This window comes from Acytostelium subglobosum (assembly GCF_000787575.1).
Source record: "Acytostelium subglobosum LB1 DNA, scaffold: scaffold11, whole genome shotgun sequence".
In the NCBI taxonomy this organism is placed as follows: Eukaryota; Evosea; class Eumycetozoa; order Acytosteliales; family Acytosteliaceae; genus Acytostelium; species Acytostelium subglobosum.
This window is the reverse complement of record NW_012236522.1, coordinates 52,117-71,892: the sequence shown is the minus strand read 5'-3', so window position 1 is coordinate 71,892 and position 19,776 is coordinate 52,117. Positions and strand designations below refer to the sequence as shown.

Below are 19,776 nucleotides of genomic sequence, written 5' to 3'. Positions count from 1 at the left end.
GATAAGAGTGTAATTTATTGATCGGGCAGCGTACTTTCTTTTGTATCCAAAACCTGTTTACTCAAGAGGTATTGGTTGTACTCGTCGCTGAATGGTGCTGGTATGTCTACGAATAGACTATACTTGTCGGCGGTTTGACAGTGCTCTGCTTCCACACGGAAGAAGATGAACTGAGCCGACCACACCAACTCGCCCATGGAATAGAAGAAAAGGAATAAAGGATGATCCAATCTATGCTGGGTGTTCTTCCTTATTAAGAATACCAATAGCCACATATACCTGAACATCAGGTCTGTAACAATGGCAATATAATATATCTATTTGTTTGATTTGGAGTTAGTTTGTGATTGATTGATGGAATGGTTGAGTGATGAAGACGTACCCATTTCCTCTTAAAATACAGTTTCTCTCTCAGAGGGAAGGCTTTGTTCTTGGAGTAGTCCAGGAAGAAGCCCCAGTCGACGGCCACATCCGCATACCATTTGTACATACTTCCAATACTGTTGACCAAGAACCATGTGATCATAAGTGGACTCCATTCTCCTTTAACTAAAAGTCAATTGATGAGTTAAAAGGTAAACCAAAGTACATTATCAATAATATATATACCTACATGTTGTGATCAACGTTAAATATGATAGGACAAGTATGATTATGGAGATGATTGAACGGATGGCACTGGTCATATGAGGGAAGAACTGTCGGGTCTCATAATAGCGACGAACACACTGCATCACTCGGAAGTAATATGGCAATCCATTGAGTAGAGGGAAAGCAAGATTGATAGTCTCATTACAGAATGATAACTCTGGAACATAGATACATTAGTATGTTGTTCATGTTTATCATCAATTAATCAATCAATAACATACCATCTTGATATAACTCGGCATGGTTGAATACACATATCATTGATTGGATATTGAAGAAGAACTCTGACAATGTCAATAATTGAACGGACATGAAGAAATCGGAGAATGTGACTTGTACCTTGATTGATGAGCGAGATGATGTTAGTAGTCTGTGGATGTAGTTTGGAGAATGTTCAAGTACATACAAATGGTGCACGGACTACCCTGGATATCCTAGTAAGTACCCAGAACCTGGTCTTATGTGCCATTATCGGGAATGGATTGATTGTTACAAGCAGTGATAGTCCAATGAATATTAATGGGAACATTATTGGAGGTAAAGATGACCTGGAATATTATTGATAGTTAGTAAATAATTAATTAGGAGGGGATCATTCCATACACATACCTAAGCATTGATCGATTTGATGAGCTCTCAATATACAAGAAGAAGCTGATTAGCCAAAACATAATGAAGAAAAGGCCATACTGGAGGTATTTGATTGTGGACCTGGAATACTCTGGCTTCAAATCGAATATGAAGACATAGTTGATGCCAGTGCGATCCCATATGAATGTCTGCATGGCGAACAGAAGTCCAAGGAGTATGGGCAACAGGGAGATTCGGAACAATAACCATGCCATTGGTGCATCGTGTGGTGGATTGGCTCGTGGATAGTATATCATATAGATGTATATGTTGATGATTGTCAAGATCAGACAGAGTCCAATCTGAATACCAACCAGGAAGAGGCTCCTCGTATTCTCTCCTGGTTGTTGTGTACGTAATGACTCCTTGGCCAACTTAAAGTCATTACCTGTGAAGTACCTTGCGTAGACCAATCTGATCTGATGCAGCTGGAATGAAGCCTCCTTCCCCTCCCAGAAGGACTTGTGTTGGGAGTATTCTCTACATTGATGAGAGACCGCCTCATTGTCTTTGTCACACTTCTTCAGGAGCTTCTCAAAGCCTCTCCTATTGATCTCTCCAAATGATTCAAGTAGTGATAGACTTCTATACAAGTCTCTGTATCCATTCTTGATGTAATATGTGTTTCTCTTGTTGATTACCTGGACATTTGACACCTGGCCAATTATTTGGTTAACCAACAACAATCAATCAATCTTATAATATATATACTTACCACAAACTGGACCATCTTCTCCAACTCATCACACTTGTTGATGAACTTGATGTATCGTGAGTGATAGAAACTATCAATCTTGTCCACCTCCTTTATATATTCGACCAGGAAACTTGTATTCGATGTAGACTTATCTCCAAAGTCTGGTGAAATGTCCAATGAAAGTTGGTCTGTGGAATTGCCAGGAGTTGGGGTTGATGACACGTCTGATGAAGTGTGTCTCAATGAGTTTGAACTTGTATCGATGCTCAACTGTTTCTCCAAGCATGCCATTGGTATTGGAATTGGTATCTCCATATGATGTCCATCCTCATTTTTGTTGTCTATTGGCTTGACTGTCATACTTTCATTTGAGACTGATCCACCAGACATCCTCAGAAGAGAGGATGATGAAGTCTGGTGTTGAGGAGGTAGTCTGGCCGGATCATTTATCAACGATTTCAAGTACTCATAGTCAATGTACTTGTCTCGCCAGTGTCCTACAATATTCTTCTTTAGACACTTTCTAAACTTCATTCTTCCATCCAATGTTTGAATGTGTTGTTACCAAGGATTATTGGATAATGGATAATGGATTATTATTACTTATAAGTGATAACAATAATATAATTATTATTATTGATGATGGATTGTGAATGATTACAGCTCAAGCTGCTAGCATTATAGCCAGCTAGCAGGACAATGGTAGTTGATGATTCAAAGATTATGTCGAATGGGAGAGAAGTGAATAATATATATGTATATGTGTGAACAATGATGATGGTTGACCCAATGACTTCAATAGCAGCGCGTCCGTTCACATGTGAGAGTAAGGGAAGAATGAGAGAGTGAATGAGTGAATGAGAGTAAGAATGAGTTAACAAAGACAACAACAAGAATCAGAATATGGTATGTACAACCTGTTTTAGTTTTAAAAAGCATTGGCTGGCTTGGTATCATCTTTACAACCTTCTCTCTCTCCCCTCCTCACACCTCACTCACTCACTGACTACCAAGCCACATCACTTCTCCCTTCCTCACACCACCTCACATCAATTATCCAATAGGCGTCCATCTTTCCCAGGATGGATCATCACTTGGATTATGGATTAATTTACCATCATCCAGGTTCCAATCAGGTAGTCCATCTGTGGGTGTGTGGGGTGATAGATTGATTGGTTGATTGGTTTGCATGTATAAAGTGTATATGATTGTGTGCTTATTTGAGGTTGTATCTGTGTCAATGTAGTTGATTGAGTGTGTGTGTGTGTGAGGTTGAAGTGATCGAGTGGGTGCCCCATCTTGTGATTGATTGATTGGACAGCGAGGGGTCGACACTTAAGGAAGGAAGGGGAAGACGATTGATTGACAACACACAAACACATACACACACACAATTGATTATATTACCGTGTTTATACTTACGCACTTACCATTACATTAGGTAATCCACAACTTACCTCTACTCCACACACACGAATCCACTGATATAATTGACGCTTCACTCTCTAATGTGATGGCATGGCATTGCATGGTATGTCATTGATACTCCGGTGACTGACAGTGAAGTACTACAGATTATGTTAATGTGGAGCATAAATTATACATAGCTATGGAACAATGTTTACCGGAATAATCTACAATAACAAGTAATCAAGGTAGTATGGTCATGAATAATTATCCTTGTTGTTGTTGTTGTTGTTGTCATTATTATTATCGCCACTTGTAGTAGTAGTAATAATATCTGTTCTGATCTGTTTGGATGTATGTATTGTAATGCAAACAGTGAGCAAGGCTGAGTTGTTGATGTTTATTTCTCGTCGTCCTCGTTGTCGTCGTCAGAGTTGTCGCCATCGACCAGCTCGTTCTCTCTCTCCAACTGCTCCATAAGGTCGTCCAACTCTTGGTCGTCGGAAGCTCCAACTGCACGTGGCTAAATAAAGTGAAGGTGAAGGTACAAGGATTGTTAGATATACTTCTGATTGATGATGATGTCCTGCCGCTCCATTGCCAACTTACTGGAATCTTAACAGTCAGCTTGCCCTTTCTCCTCTCGAGCTCCTCATTGAGCACCTCGACACAGCGGTTCAGCATCGCCAGTCCCTTGTCCTTGTCGTCGAATGTTCCAACCATGACGTAGAGGGGTGGTGCGATCAGAGTGACAGTGACGACGCCAAAGGCCTTCTCGGCTTCGCTGGCGTTCTCTGGCAGCTTTGGAATGTTCTGGACGGCAAAGTTCTGAGCGGCGTGCACAGAGTCCTTGATGGCGTCGATGCCCTCATAGTCGAAACATGTCATCTCAAAGTCGGCACGGATCTTCAATGGCTGTGGCTTTAATTTATGAGCGATAATCTCCATCAGCAACTTCATCTGATCTGGCTTAATGTCGAAGCCATCAAATACTGCTGGCTCTCTGTTGTTGTTGTTGTTGTATATGTAAATGTGAGGATTGAATGGAGGGGATCAGTATGGAGGGTGGTGGGTATTTAAAGTGTCGTCTTTGATCGTCATCAACAACACATGTGGGGTGATCAATGATGATTCTTACGTGATGGCCAGTCTGAATGCATCGTAGGCATGTCCGTACTTGGTGTACAGAGCCCATCCGAACTGATTATATAGTTGCTTTGGTGTAACAGTAACCTCATCATTCGTCAGTCTGGTCGCAAGATGTCTAATGATGCTGTGAACCTATGTTATCATATAGTGAAGATCAAGTTGTATCAGTATCCAATGATCATAAACTGTCTGTAACATCTGTCTGTCTGTGGCCATGAACTCGCTGACTCGAAACCTACATGCTTTGACTTGTTATAACGATCCTCGCACTTTGAAATCTCCTCTGGAGTGACTCTTCTCTTGGACAAATCGATGTATCCCTTCTCTTTATCGACTCTGACGACGACGACAACCTCTTGTCTGCCGACTCTAACGAGCTTTGTCAGCGAACGGATACGACGACGTGAAATCTCAGTCAACAGGATCATTCCTTCGATGTTGTTGTACTCCATCAATGACACGTAGACACCCATCTCACCAACGCTCTGCACCATAACCATGACCAACTCATTCTCCTCTGGGTACTTCTTCTCGTACATGCGACAATTGAAATCCGCCATTCTAAATTTGATTGATTGTTTGATTGATTAGCTGCTGTTCCTGCTGTTGACGTATGTCTGTTTAAAAACTAAAAGTAGACCTACTTCTAAACTTTTGTTATATTATATTAAACACAATAAAGGTTGTAATTAATATATTGTTTGGTAGAGATTAGTTTAGTTTAGTTTGAAGTCGAGTGAGAGACGCATTTATTGATGTTGGTAGTGTGAAGTGATGTTGTATTTTTAAAAATTATTTCTCAACATGTGTGTTTTGAGCGATGAGGGTCCCAAGAAGATAAAAAGCCCGGGCCTTTATTGATTGGCCAATGTCTACTGGTGACCAATCATCCAAGATTTGATACTGGCTCCCTCATTTCAATCTTAAAGAAAGAAGTAATATAGCTCGATATATATTACTAATATTCAAGAACCTATACCAATCAGGAAAAATACTATTCTAAATGAATGAACTTGGATAAATAGAAGTCATCATAATAATAATCCAACTCACTAGCTATTAATGCAAACTGTGTACCCTCCCTCTTCCCAACTTCCAATCCATTTGTGGCTCCTTTCCAAATGACCTATTTTTAACACCTTGGGTTCGCCCAACCAACATAGCTTGTTTGATGGTGAACATTGGGGTTTGAGGGAAGTTGCACTTGAGTGAATGAAAGGAAGCAAAGCAAACAACAAGATAAGGATGACATCCTTTTATATTATTATGTCGTGCAATCAATCATTTAACCAACAATTAATTAATCAAACAAATAATATAAGATATATATTATTATTTGATCAGATCCTATCAACCTTCTCTCTATCTATCTGATCTACAACCGCCTAATCGCCCATTAACAACAAACTTTCACTTCCATCCCAATTTACGTTGCAACGTTTCAGAAGTAGTGATGAACATAGAACCCTCAATTTAACAATTGTGTAATCAACAACAAGGTCTCATCCATCCTACTCACTTATGAACATCATCCATCATCTAATAATATTACCGATTGATTGAGGACGACAACACTATTCATTCTTTCATTCATTCATACACACACAACTTAAGTCAAACAAACACACACAACCCCATCCAACAACAACCTTTACTTGTGGTCCTCCCTCCAACCCTCCTGAGGTCCAACCCTTCCACTCTCACACTTATATCGATATATCTTATATCAAGGTGATTGCACCTCCAGTAACAACTCTCTCTTTTCAGTTGGCCATCCATCCATCCAACAATCAAACATTGTATACAATCCTAGGACTCGGACTCTTCTACACAATTAATCATTCATTCAATCAATCAATCAAATCAATCAATCGATTAATGATCTATAGCCATACTTGTGATCCCATTATAATGGAGGATCATCATCAACATCATAATAATGCAGGTCAACAACAACAACAACAAGACACCACTTTACTCTCTCCTCGAGGACAACAACAACTGTTACAGAGCAAGAAGAGACTTGTAATAGACCTAAATGGAATCAATCCATTACAGAGCACTTTAACAACAACAATAACAGAGCTGGGGTGTGGCGGCGATGACCTGAGTAGAGCCAACAACAACAATAATAATATGATGATGATGGACGAGAACGGGCTCAAGCGATACGAGACTGTCTGCACACAGGTCACCGACTACCTGTTTATGGGTGGCGAACGCGTCGCCGCCAACTTGGATCAGCTGCGCAGCCATGGCATCACACATGTACTCAACGCGTCATTGCAGTGCGACAACTTCTTTGAGCACCATCCAATGCAACCATTCATCTACAGGAAGTTCCCGCTGCGCGACACGGCCGAGGAGGACATTGGCGCCATCTTCCCTGGTGTTATCGAGTTCATCGAGATGGCACGACGCGCCAATGGCAAAGTGTTTGTTCACTGTCAGATGGGCGTCAGTCGCAGTCCATGTCTCTGCACCGTCTGGACAATGTACTCGAACCGCTGTTCATTGCGAGAGGCATCAGACTACATCAAATCAATCCGACCAATAAGTCTGCCCAACGTTGGCTTCCAGCTGAGTCTAAAGAGGTGGGCTGAGCGAGAAGGTCTACTACACAATCCATCAAAGCAGTCTTTGCCACCGCCAGACCAACAACATCAATCACAATAGACTATCTCTCTATGTCTCTCAATCTTTGTACTAATAAATCAAACTCGCTAGTGGACTCTGGCTCAGAGTTGAGTGTATGGGCGGCAGTTGAAAGGGCCGCTCCATTCTCCTCGGCCAAGTCCCAACATCCATCTCTTCCTGTATGTCCACTGTCCAAGTCCACGCCTGTCTGTCCACTGACTGATTGGTTAAGGTAGTTATTTAATGACATGGGTGGCGGCCGCCTTGTCTATTGATATAGACGGGTGAGGTGAATATGTTGTTGTTGTTGTTGATGTAGTTGTTGTCGTCGTCGTCGTTGTCTTGTGTTTGATGATGCTTGCAGTATTCAAACAAACAAGTAACAATCAGCAGCACGCTTAATCGGCACCAGTCATTCTCTTGACCTTGAGCATAACACTGTCTTTTGATGGGTCGTATGGATGATCCTTTGATGGGATCTCTAGAATGGTTGGGATAACTTGAGCGTATTCATCGATCATTGGTCTAATCTCATCTGCGATCTATTTATGATTGATTGATTGTTTGATTGATTGAATGGGGATGTTCGAGTCAGATCATGCCACTATGACTTCGCGAGGTATAGGTCACATGTGATCGCATTGACAACTACAACATACTTTCTGTGATATCAAGACGATAGCAATGTCGTTTCTAGTTGTGAATGTTCTGAATGCTTGCTCTATCTTGGTAATTGGTGTCTCTGAAGTTGTTGGTTCGTGCATTGTTAGTGACTGACCTCGGTGATCATGAGTGAACAAACACATACTGTTGTCGACGACGATGAAGTTCTCATTCTTCTTCTTTCCGTCCTTCTGTCCACAGCCTGCCAACAGGAAACCAGTGACGATATCCTCATCACCGATCACAGCAACCAGTGCATTCTCGCTCATAGTCTTTGCGGCCATATTGTTTCTATATGTGTATATATGTATATATATATAATAATAATAAATATAAAACTAGTTTGATTGATTGATTGATGTGATGTAATGTGTTTGAAGATGTGATAGATGATGCTGACCGACACTTTCCAAGACGCGAAGCCTACCCCAGTTGAACTTTGTTTGACAACCTCATTCATTCATTCACTCAAACACACACAGATGCAAAAGCAACAAATTATAAAAAAAGAATCAGCTTGTGAAGTATCTTTGTGCGCCCTGGGTTCGCGCCTGGCACTCATGTCATCCCAGTTCAGTTCACGCATGTGTGGAGAAGTCCAGGATTGTGTCAATCAATCAATCAATTACAATTGCAGTGAATGTCTATGATTACATCTTGATTGATTGATTGAAGTAAGTTTGAATGTGATTTGAATTGGGTTTATGGTAAGTAATGTAATATGGCAATGATTTATGATTATTTGATAGTATTATTATTGCATCCTGATGGGTTGAAGAGAGTGACTCTGTGGACCTTGAATTACTACTTCTCGTGTGGCAAATGGTAAATTGGATCAGCCTTAACATCTTTAGCATACTGGAGTGTAGCATTGTTCCATTGATCAGTTTGAGATACGTGTGGTTCTAATATTAATATGATTGATTGAAGGTTAGTAAGTATGAATGAATGAATGAACTGATGAATGAATGAATGAATGATGTGGTCATATAACATACTCTTTGTTGATCTGAATCCACTCATTAGAACTACCACGGCACCAAAGGTGACACCGATGCCAAGGAGAGTGACGTATCCCTTTGGCAAACCATAACCTTCAAGTTTGTGATAGTTGTATGGGTAGCCATGGAATCCACGTGGGAATCTCAATCTATGTTGTTGATTCTGTTCAGTCATTGCTGTATTCTAGAATTGAAATATAAATGATGGTCAGTCATTATTCACTCTTGATTGTGTTGTTGTAGTTGTTGTTGTTGAAGTTAGTAATCATGAATGATATTTACATGTTCGTATAAATAAATACACAATGTGATGATTGATGATGATGTTGAAGTTGAATCGTAATGTGTGATTGATTGATTGATAGTGTGAGTGATAAAGGAGTTTTTGAGGATTGATGGGAGTTATTAAAAATTTAATTTATTTTTGAAACTATATTGATTGAACGGCATTTGAGGATGATTTGGTTGAATTTGAGCGGATTTATTCCAAATGTTTTTTTGATTATATATTACTTCCAACTTTACATTTAATAATAAGATATAAATATTTATATCTTAATAAGAATATAAACCTAATATATATTAATCAAAACTAGTTAGGTACATTAATAGTATTGATGATAGTGTAAAAAAAAAACCATGTTTGAGTTGGGGTGTCTTTTTTTTGAACCCGAACGAAAGTCTTGATTAATGAACAAACAGATAATTCTTTAGTTATATAAATGTTGTTATCTAGTTGTAAATCTAGATTGACTACTACTGTTATTGGTGGGAGTAGTATGCATTTGACCAGTATTGGTCTAATGCCAAGATGGTCATGTAGATTATATACTTCATCATCTTCAAACAATAACAACAACAACAACAACAACGACAGTGTCAACAAAATCAGAGACCTACTCAATAACTTTAACAAACCCTATGATAAAAGTAATAGTAATAATAATAATAATAATAGTAGTAGTATTAGTAGTAGAGATAATAGTAGTAGTAGTAATAGAGGACCAAAGACCCATAAATACACTGCAGGAAGTAATGATAGTAGTAGTGGACCAAATGCCCAAAGACTCCCCCATCCTCTTTTCCAACGACTATCACATCCTCAACAACAACAACATCAACAACATCAACAACAACATTCAAACAATGATGGACAATCAATACAAGAGGTGATCAACAAGTTGAGCAAACCATCAAACATTGCAAACAAGGAGGACAAGTTGTTACATAATAGACATGGTCGTTCACCTCATCAGACCGATGTTCAAATGCTTCACGCTCGCAAGGAGACCTTCAATCGTCTGCACAAAACTGATCATCGCACATTTGTCCCAATCGACAAGAAGAAGATGAAGGATGACCTGCTCAATTTGATCAACCCAAGTATTCCCCTCCCCAGCAGCAGTCTCGACACAACTCCAGATGAGAAGGGCAAGGGCAATGTGTCAAAGCGCACAGGGTTCCTCACGACATTCGCTCCACATCATACGTCATTCACTCTGTCAATGACGGGCGAGTCCATCTCACCAGAGTTCAAAGAGTTGGACTATAGCCAACGACTAAAGGTTGTGTACAATCACAACTATGACAAGATACCCAGGTTGGCACATGGATTGGATCGCGTACTGGAAGAGCGCGGTGTCCACCCCGTCGTTGGACACGATGGCCGTCCCAACTTCACGCCCTTCCTCTCACAGATCCATGACTTTGATTCACTCATACTACACAGTGGCTACATGAAGCCATCACAAGATCAAGTATGTTCAAAGCCCTGCTATGTCTCGTCTCACTCACTCACTCAATCAATCACTCACTCAATCAACCAATCACATTAGAAACTCCTATCAATGGCACGCGACAATGGCTGCAGATACTTGTCATCAACATCGTCTATTACATCAGTGTTGGCCAAGCTCTATTTCACATTCAGCAGCAAGTTCACGATGAATGCCACTTCGATGTCAAGCGGCTTCCAGAAGGTGTCCACATTCACTCGACGTCTTGAGCGACCCATCTCCATCCTCATGCACAACAGCAATGGTGTATGGGCCATCGATAACAATCAAGGCAATGTCGATCATGCGAACCAAATATTGATGGACCTGGTAAGTTCCAGACCAAGTACAGGAATATGATCACGTCCCTCATACTTACACGCGTTCAATCCAGGGCCATTCACTCGAGAAGATGTTGACACTACCAGAGGACGAGTTCAATGACAAGTTACTCAAGTCCAGGAATGATTCACCTCATGTATTCGATGACGCGTACACCTTCTCTCAGGTATGTTTGGTCAAGCATCTGGCTCCACGTCAATGTCGCGACTAACATCGAGTCAATCATTAGTTTGGCAATATAATGTACAGATCACAGATTGATTGCTACTCGGACAAGCTAAAGAGCCAGTCCAAGGTATTTGATCTAAAGACAAGGGCTACACGCAAGATACGTATGGATGTTGGCGAACATGAATCATACCTTGGCTACCATTTGGACAACATTGTCGGACCACAGGGCTCCTTTGAGAAGGAGTTCTACGATCTGTCCAGGTCGGCTGGAATCAAGTATTCGTTGCAGGCCAGAATAGGTGACATGGCCGGTCTGTTCATCTGCTATCACAACACAAAGAGGATCTTTGGTTCGGAGTTTGTGTCTTTGGACGCGCTGGAAGACGTCGTCTTCTGGGGCAAGCACATTGCCAACGACAGCTTCAACGTGACCAACTCACTGCTGCAGATCATTCTCGACACGATGGCCAGCGAGATGGACCCCAAGTACAAGTACCGTCTGATGCTCAACGAGGTGCGCTATAACCGCGGCACTCCACGTCTGGACATCTACGTCGAGGAGATGTCTGTGTCTGAGACATTTGAGCATCGCTCCTTCTCCTATTATCAACAGACCGAGGTGGCCGCCGAGGAGGCCAAGCAGATCGTCAACCCAGTCAAGCTGTACTCGCTACGACTCAGCTCGACCATCAACGACTTCAAGATACACGGACCTCTGCACTACCTCCCAGACGACCAACTCAAGGTCTACTACAACTTTGAGCGAGTGGACACCATTCCCCGAGAGCAAATGCTCATCTCATATGCTGAGGCACTTCGCGAGAGTGAGCTCTACAACGAGTTCCTTGGATAGATCGATCAACATGAGTAAACATACATTTATTGATTGATTGAGATTGATCATGCGCATATACTTGGACTCTGTCTGTTTGTTAGTTTCCAATCACACTCGCGCGGAGTGGAATGTGTTGCCGACAACTTGCCATTTTGATCAACTTCATCAAACACATTCATTCATTCATTCATTCATTCTACGAATAGATACATATACATAGTCATAGGCATGTCTGACTGGGCAGAACATACACATGCAGATGGAAAGAAGTACTATCATAACAGACGAACTAAACAGTCTGTTTGGGATAAGCCGGAAGAGTTGAGATTGTTTGAACAACAACAACATTATCAACAACAACAACAACATGCTGCACAGGCATCGGCCACATCATCATCTTCATCTACAGTGCTGCCACCACATTGGAAGGAGTATTTACATGCAGAGACAGGCAGGAAGTACTATCACAACACTATCACCAATGAGACATCATGGGAGCTTCCTTCTACCAATGCTGCACCATCATCCTCCTCATCAGCGCCTTCATCAGCAGCTGCAGCCCCGGCAGCGACAAAGGAGACATCATCTTCCTCATCTTCATCATCAGTCTCGACATCATCACCTACACTCACCTCATCACAATCACAATTACAATCACAATCGACATCATCACAGACACAGTCCACATCTTCACCGACATCATTATCAACATCAAACAACAACAGCAATAACAACAATGAATCATCTAAACCATCTGGAGACCCAATCAAGATGTTCAAGGACATGTTACAACAGGCGGATGTAGCCTCCAATTGGTCATTTGAGAAGGCACATAAGCTCGTGGCGAACGACGAGCGATATCATTTGCTAAAGACGATGAGCGAGCGCAAACAGGCATTCCAAGAGTATCTGGGCGACAGGAAGGTGTTTGAATATGAGGAGAAGCGCAGAAAGGAGAAGAGATGCCGCGATGAGCTGGTCAGGATGCTGCGCGAGTCACCCGAGGTCTCGCCCTCAATGACTTGGCTGCGCGCTCAACTCTACTTTGATGGCGACTCCAAATGGGAGGCGGTCGATTCGGAGCGAGAGCGTGAGGACCTCTTCCGCACCTACGTCATGGACATACAGAAGCGTGAGAAGGACGACCGCGACAACCTACGTCGCGATACAATGCGCAATTTGAGAGCCAAGCTCGAAACCAACGACCTCATCAATTTGAAGACACTGTGGAGCAAGTTCAAGGAGCACTACGAGAATGATCCGCTCTATCAACAGATGGACAAATACGATGTGCTCTGTGTCTTTGAATCGTATATACGCGATCTCGAGAAGAAGGAGGAGGACACACAGCGCAAGGAGCGCGAAAGACTTAGACGCGAAGCGCGCAAGCACAGAGACCTATTCCGCGACTTTATGCTCGAGCAGTACATGGCTGGAGAGCTGCAACCTACAACACATTGGCAGCAGTTCTACAAGCGATTTGGAACACATCCAACATTCGAGAACTTGGCCTCACAGACAACGGGCTCGTCGCCACTGGAGTTGTTCATGGACTTCCGTGAGGAGATGACCATTCGCTTCGAGCGTGACTTTGATCGACTGAGGGACATGATCAAGGACCTCAACTTCCAATTCATTCCCAAACAGACCACATTGGAAGAGCTGAAGCAAGCTTTATCCAAGCATGAGCGATTCTCAATCTTATCACAATCATCCATTCCTCCATTCCTCGAATATGTAAGTTGTCATATCTTGCATGTACCATCGTATCACTTCTAACGCACTACCACATCATCATAGTTGGAGGACAGGGAAAAGAGAAGAGCAAAGGATGTGGAAAAGAGGAAGAAGGACGCCATTGGCAACTTTAAGGTGTTGCTTCAAGAGACTAGGAGTATTGGCAAGCACTCGACTTGGTCTGAGGTGCGACCTACATTGACGAGCAGGCCAGAGTTTGAGGAGTTGGAAGATGAATCTGAGCGCGAGCGTATATTCAAGGAGTTCATAGAGTTCCTGTCGAACGAGGAGAGTGACGAAGAAGGAATCATTAAGAGCGATGATGAAAGCAAGTCGAGGCGAGAGTTCTCCAAGCTGGCTAAGCGTTCATCTCTGTCAGCAGAGAACATCGATGACCAAAGATCAAAGAAAAAGCGAAGAGAATGAAGCAAATGGTAGTCGTCAACGCTGCCATCCATCCACTTGTATACCTTACATACATTATGTTGGTTTGATCAAAAGTCAATCAATCCATTATTGGGTCCTCCTTTGTATGAGGCCATAACTTTGATTGACTTTTGTTTGTCCAAACAAAGGCCTCACTGGCAAACTCATCTTGTGGGCTGTGGACACGAATATGATGAGTAGTAGTAGTAGTAGTATTATGAGTTATAACTAATAATGAAGACAAGGATAGTACTTAATCGTGATAGATTACAAGATAAATCGAATCATAGAGTTATAAAGAATAATCCGTTTCAAGTTAAGCTTATTGAGAACAAAGATAGTTATATAATACCCAAGGAGTATATCAATAAAGTGGCAGTAGGGCCCAAGAAGAGAGGAAAGAGGAAGGAGAAGACAACCGACAAAGAATAAGAATAACACCTGATCAGTCCAAAGTCCAACAACATCCATCATCCATCATCCCTACTCAATCCATTCCAACTACAACAACAAGAATAAAAAAGACAACACAACTACTGGATTGATCAATCCAGAGTCTTATGAGAGTTACATAGATAATGGTAGCAGGTAACAGCTAAGCTTGTTTAGGGCTTGTTTGTGTGATCCACTTGGTAAAAAGGTGCATGTCGTCGTTGTCAATGTAGGCCTTGAGCTCCTGGAATCTTTTCTTTAGTTGGGCGCGGTCCAAAGCCTGGCCAATCTTGTACAGTGTCTCCAAATCCTCCTCCTCCTCTTCATCTGGGTAGTGGACCATTGGTGTGGTGGTCCTTTGGGCTGGAGGCATTGGCAATGTGGTGTGGGTCTTGATGTATGAGTAAAGCACCTGCATCAACTCGTCCTTCTTGTTGTCCTTGTTGTGGCTACTTCGTCTAATATTGTTGTTATTGTTGTTGTAATTTTGTGTGTTTGATGAGATGACGGTCATTGTCCTATCATCTTCGCTGGATGTGCTGTAGTCTGATGAGATGGTAGACTCGTTTTGGTCATCTTCTGAGGACAAGTCTGTATGTCCTATTCTTTGGCCATATGCTCGCTTTGACACACAGTAAGCACAATGATCACCACAATCCTGAGCATGTTTCGTCTTGTAATGTCTGGTCCTGCTGTCCCTTCTGGCATAGGGCATACCACAGTTGGCATGTTCACATGCACACTTTAATTTGGAGCTCATCTTTGTTGTAGTTGTTGTTGTTGTTTGTCTTTGATTAGTTTGTTATAAGTATGTTATGTACAGAGATAAGATAATGAATGAATGTGAATGGTGTTATGTTAATGTTAACATAGGATACCAATAATTGAATGAATGAAAGACCATAGACTTGAAAGCAACATCTTGTTAGAACTAAGTTGGTGCAACTCACACACACTCACACACTCACTCTCACACACCAACTCACACACACACTCACACACCACACGCACACACCCCCATACACACTCGCTCACACCTGCGCACACCAATCATGTGAACGTTTAGTCCTCACTCACACTTGGCTGACAAGTAGGATAGCTGGGGCATGCCCATTTGGGTGTCAGTGACATTGATTATATGATTGTATGATCATGTATATATATACATCCACCTCCCGAGATGGAGGAGGAGGGCACAGCTGGCCAGCCACAGGGGCGAGGCAAGAGGGGCACCATCTTTATTGTCGAACTGTGGACCTTACATCCAACATATCAATCTATCAATCAATGTACCAATCACATGATATTGTTGATTACCGTGAACACTAAATCAATCAGTGATCAATCAATCAATCAATCAGTGATGTTGTTGATGAAGTGCTGCTGTTGATGTGGTTGTTGTGGTTGATGTTGTTGACGATGCGCCAGGATGATCGTTGGTATGATGTGGTTGTTGTCCAGAGCATTTGGCCTTGATATCAGCTGGCAACTCGTCCATGTTGTATGATTTGAGATTAAAGTGTTTGAGCTTCATTCGCCCCTCGGGTGCTTTGGACGTGTCGAGTATGTATTCCTGGATGCCACAGTTGTGCACATTCTCCAATGCCAGCAAACCTTGCTCGTCCAGATGATGGAATAGTCCTCTGAAGATTTTGTACGGCACCTGATGTGTGACGACCAGCACGGATCGCCCGGCATAGTCACGCGACAGCTTCTCCAGGAAGCAATGTATGCGCATCTCCACGTCCAGGTAGTTCTCGCCTCCCGGGAACCTGTACCAGTACTTGCCATCGCGCAGTCTTATAACGTACTCGTCTGGGAACTTCTCGCGGATCGACTTCTCCGTCAGACCATGCCACTTGCCAAACTCCTTCTCTCGCAGCCAATTATCCTTGTATACCTTGAGGCGGTAGGGCAGGTGTTTGATGATGTTGTCGGCCGTGTTGATGGCGCGCAGGTAGGGCGATGTGAAGCAGATGTCGAACGGCTCCATCGTCGAGAGGTAGCGTCCGGTCTGCTGGCTCTGCCACTCGCCGATCGGTGTGAGTCGGATATCGGCGTCGCGCACCGATGCCAGTGTGTCGATATCGTCCTGCAGGATGTCCAGCGCGGCGTTCTGCTCGGACTGACCGTGTCGCACGATCACCAGACGCGTGGGCCACTTTGGTTTGACTGATTCGTTAAAGACTGGAAGTGACATTGTGCGGTTCATGCCCATGCTGCGATTCAAGCCCATGGGCGAACCGCCGAGCATCGATGTGTTGAACGTGTCGATGCTGGGCCGCGACGGGGTCCTGATCAGGCCCGTCATGATCTTGGTCTTGAGTCGTTTGAGCACTGGCGTCGAATCAAAGTGATCGAGAGGACGTTTGATTGGTGTTTGATCGGCCTCAGCGCTGCCAAGGCGTGGTGTCGAGGGCACAGAGTTGGTCATGGCTTGTGGCGCAGGCGCCGTCGATGTCTGAGCCAAGGCTTCGCAGCTCTCGAGGTCCTTCAGTAGATGTATGCCAGTTATGAGTATGGGCTCGTAGGGCGAGTTGTCATGGTTCACTGGCTGCGCCTCAAAGAAGAGCAGAGTGCGCATGGTTGATGGGTGCACGCGGCCCACTATCGGGTACTTGCCGTTCAGCGCGTCACACGAGTCCAGCGTGATGATCAGCTGATTGTATGCGCCCAGTGCCACCAAGCCACGACTGTTGAACACCAGTCCATTCATCTCGTTCTGTGTCAACATGTCGGCCATCTGCGTGTTGCTTCCATTCGGCTCGGCCTCGTTGAAGTAGTGCGACAGCTTGTCATCGTTGATCTGGATGTCCGCGTCCTCATGTGCGGTCGAGGTGTTGGTATCATGCTCGCCCGAGCCATTGCTCTTGTTTGATGTGGTATGTTGTTGGTCCAACAGAGATACTGTGGGCGATGATAGTAGTCGTGTTGGTGCGGTGGTGATAGTGTTGCCGCTGTTGCGGACGGGAGTTGCAGGCGGCCCCGATTGAGATGACGGCTGTTGTTGTTGTTGTTCTCCCTTGACAGAGTATCGACCACATTGAACAAACCACTTCTTTACGATGCGATGCACCAATGTGTCGACGTAGCGCTTGGCCTGAACCTGTTCGACAAAGCGATCACATGTCAGCGCGGCACGCTCTAGTTCCAACTCGACCACCAGCCAACCAATAGTTGTAACCAACAATGCGTATCTCTTTTGTGCGTCTCCATCACCGTCAGATGATGTGTCCATGCTCATCATCGACATCATTTGTCTTTGAAGTGTATTATTAATAAATGAAGTGTGAAGTGATGCACTTTAAGTGAAGGGGCACACAATCAAGAATCTGAAGTTACAAATGGGGAGGTGGGGGTTAGGTTTAAATTATGGGATTGATTATCACTTGGAATGGTTCCGTAGATACTGGTGATCGATCGCAAATACTTATTAATATCTATTATATATTATTAGATTGATTTATTAGGATTAGGTTCCTTGAAGATCCATTTGTGTTTATCTGATTTTTGATGAGTGAATGAATGAATTAATGGATAGTTATAGGTCAAGACCGAATCAATCAATATTACCCTTTGGAACCTATTATTGATGATTGTACTAAAAGTGATAAACAAGGCCTATACTATAATGTAAAGCTTGAAAAGACACTTTGGACCGGAGAGAGGAAAATAAAGATCATCATTTTTAGGTGAATGACTAACAAATATCTCAAACGAAAGTTGAAGGTTATTTGAAAGTCACAATAAAAGGTATATTTATATGTACGTTCTATATTTTTATAGTATCATGTTATACCAATTATTATTTAAACTCCTTTCCTTTCGGATCTGTAAAACTATCACTCAATCAATCAAACAATCAATTAATCAAATATGAACAAATTATTAGTAATATTAGTGTTATGTTGTATGCTACATTCTACTTATGGATGTCTCGAGACTAGTATGTCTAGATATTCATCATTCATTAGAGTTAGAGCAATGGATAACAATAGAGTTTACGTTGATCAGACTAAACAAGTGAACTATGCCAACTGTCACACTTGGCAAACCGAGTTCTGGGGTGGAAACGATGCCATTGGTTTCCTCTGGACCAGACACAATTGTCAGAACCTTGGAGAGAATGAGTTCTATTTCTCAAGGAATGGTTTTATGTCAGGTAATTTCAAAGATATATTAATCAGGTATATATTAGTATATAATACTAATACTTATATATATATATATATATTTATTATCAATGTTTAGGATGGAGACCATTCAATCAGGGATGTCCTTTGAGAGAAGATAATGTAATCCCCATTAATATGTTATTTGCTGCCTGTAATTCTAGAGACTTTTGTTAATCTAATTGTTCCAGAGTGCCATCCCATCTAGGTTGGAATAATGTTTGTCATTTTCCTCAAACTACAATATTGAATAAATTAATTCATTTCATCTTACAAATATTGGTGATTGTTGTAACAATCATTAAAGTTATTGAATTTGTTCAATTACATGTAGACTGGAAAATAAATTTATCTCAATCATTGGGGGTCGTCTCAAACAATTTACAAATATTATATATCTCCAATACATCTACATGTATAAATATCAAGTTATTCAATCTAAATATTAATATTAATAATAATATATATAAATAGATAAATAAAATGTTATCTTTTAGAAATTATAATATTCTCTTATTAATTTTAATAATTAGTATATCAATAATAAATCTTGGATTAGTTAGTTCAAGTTTTGAAGAGTGTTCAAAGGTATCATTATGGGATGGCGGCCATGATCTCGAAGGTTGTGCTGATCCCGATTTCTATAAAGGTTGTGAGGTCATTCCTGGAGATAACAGTTTGGAATATCCAGAATGTTGTCCTTCCTACGAATGCGCCTATGTTAGTTTATAATTGAATCAATAAACCAAATCACTTTGGTAGAGATAAAATAATGGTTTTTTAAAACTGTCTACTCTACCATAGTACTAAGTAATGTCTTTTGTCATTCAGATATTATATAAATATTTACAAAATGATCAATAATTATAGAAAGAATACAATTTTTTTAATATTATTAATTATTATGTCAATAATAATAATAAATCTTGGATTGATTAGTTACAAGTTTGTATTTATTTTGTAAATATTGAATTTTGCAACAATATTGTCTTCCACCATACATTTTACTATTTAATTTTTTACTATTTAATATTTTTGGTTGTGACGATCG

At 41.7% G+C, this 19,776-nt stretch overlaps 9 protein-coding genes across 9 annotated transcripts; 3 read left to right on the top strand and 6 right to left on the bottom strand.

Moving 5' to 3' along the window:
* Positions 1–20: 20 nt before the first annotated feature.
* SAMD00019534_059010 (hypothetical protein) lies at positions 21–2,539 on the bottom strand (the record flags this gene model as incomplete). Its single annotated transcript, XM_012898499.1, has 8 exons — positions 21–317; positions 383–542; positions 610–808; positions 873–990; positions 1,058–1,184; positions 1,255–1,937; positions 1,997–2,202; positions 2,341–2,539. Coding segments are annotated over 8 exons (1,989 nt in total), but the record flags the coding sequence as incomplete, so codon positions are not given.
* Positions 2,540–3,788: 1,249 nt separating this feature from the next.
* SAMD00019534_059000 (hypothetical protein) lies at positions 3,789–5,094 on the bottom strand (the record flags this gene model as incomplete). The annotated part of the gene is made up of 4 exons (XM_012898498.1): positions 3,789–3,908; positions 3,995–4,388; positions 4,524–4,666; positions 4,774–5,094. Coding segments are annotated over 4 exons (978 nt in total), but the record flags the coding sequence as incomplete, so codon positions are not given.
* Positions 5,095–6,412: 1,318 nt separating this feature from the next.
* On the top strand, positions 6,413–7,207 carry SAMD00019534_058990 (hypothetical protein; the record flags this gene model as incomplete). The annotated part of the gene is made up of 1 exon (XM_012898497.1): positions 6,413–7,207. A coding segment is annotated over one exon (795 nt), but the record flags the coding sequence as incomplete, so codon positions are not given.
* Positions 7,208–7,569: 362 nt separating this feature from the next.
* Positions 7,570–8,160, bottom strand: SAMD00019534_058980 (hypothetical protein; the record flags this gene model as incomplete). Its single annotated transcript, XM_012898496.1, has 3 exons — positions 7,570–7,713; positions 7,831–7,913; positions 7,980–8,160. Coding segments are annotated over 3 exons (408 nt in total), but the record flags the coding sequence as incomplete, so codon positions are not given.
* Positions 8,161–8,638: 478 nt separating this feature from the next.
* SAMD00019534_058970 (hypothetical protein) lies at positions 8,639–9,010 on the bottom strand (the record flags this gene model as incomplete). The annotated part of the gene is made up of 2 exons (XM_012898495.1): positions 8,639–8,739; positions 8,833–9,010. 2 exons carry the CDS (start codon positions 9,008–9,010, stop codon positions 8,639–8,641), a joined length of 279 nt encoding a protein of 92 aa, XP_012753949.1.
* Positions 9,011–10,103: 1,093 nt separating this feature from the next.
* Positions 10,104–11,976, top strand: SAMD00019534_058960 (hypothetical protein; the record flags this gene model as incomplete). Its single annotated transcript, XM_012898494.1, has 4 exons — positions 10,104–10,592; positions 10,671–10,940; positions 11,005–11,118; positions 11,182–11,976. The coding sequence occupies 4 exons, from the start codon at positions 10,104–10,106 to the stop codon at positions 11,974–11,976; spliced, it is 1,668 nt and encodes a 555-aa protein (XP_012753948.1).
* A 210-nt stretch (positions 11,977–12,186) lies between these two features.
* On the top strand, positions 12,187–14,121 carry SAMD00019534_058950 (hypothetical protein; the record flags this gene model as incomplete). Its single annotated transcript, XM_012898493.1, has 2 exons — positions 12,187–13,695; positions 13,759–14,121. 2 exons carry the CDS (start codon positions 12,187–12,189, stop codon positions 14,119–14,121), a joined length of 1,872 nt encoding a protein of 623 aa, XP_012753947.1.
* A 595-nt stretch (positions 14,122–14,716) lies between these two features.
* On the bottom strand, positions 14,717–15,313 carry SAMD00019534_058940 (hypothetical protein; the record flags this gene model as incomplete). The annotated part of the gene is made up of 1 exon (XM_012898492.1): positions 14,717–15,313. One exon carries the CDS (start codon positions 15,311–15,313, stop codon positions 14,717–14,719), a length of 597 nt encoding a protein of 198 aa, XP_012753946.1.
* A 600-nt stretch (positions 15,314–15,913) lies between these two features.
* On the bottom strand, positions 15,914–17,809 carry SAMD00019534_058930 (hypothetical protein; the record flags this gene model as incomplete). Its single annotated transcript, XM_012898491.1, has 1 exon — positions 15,914–17,809. A coding segment is annotated over one exon (1,896 nt), but the record flags the coding sequence as incomplete, so codon positions are not given.
* Positions 17,810–19,776: the final 1,967 nt, after the last annotated feature.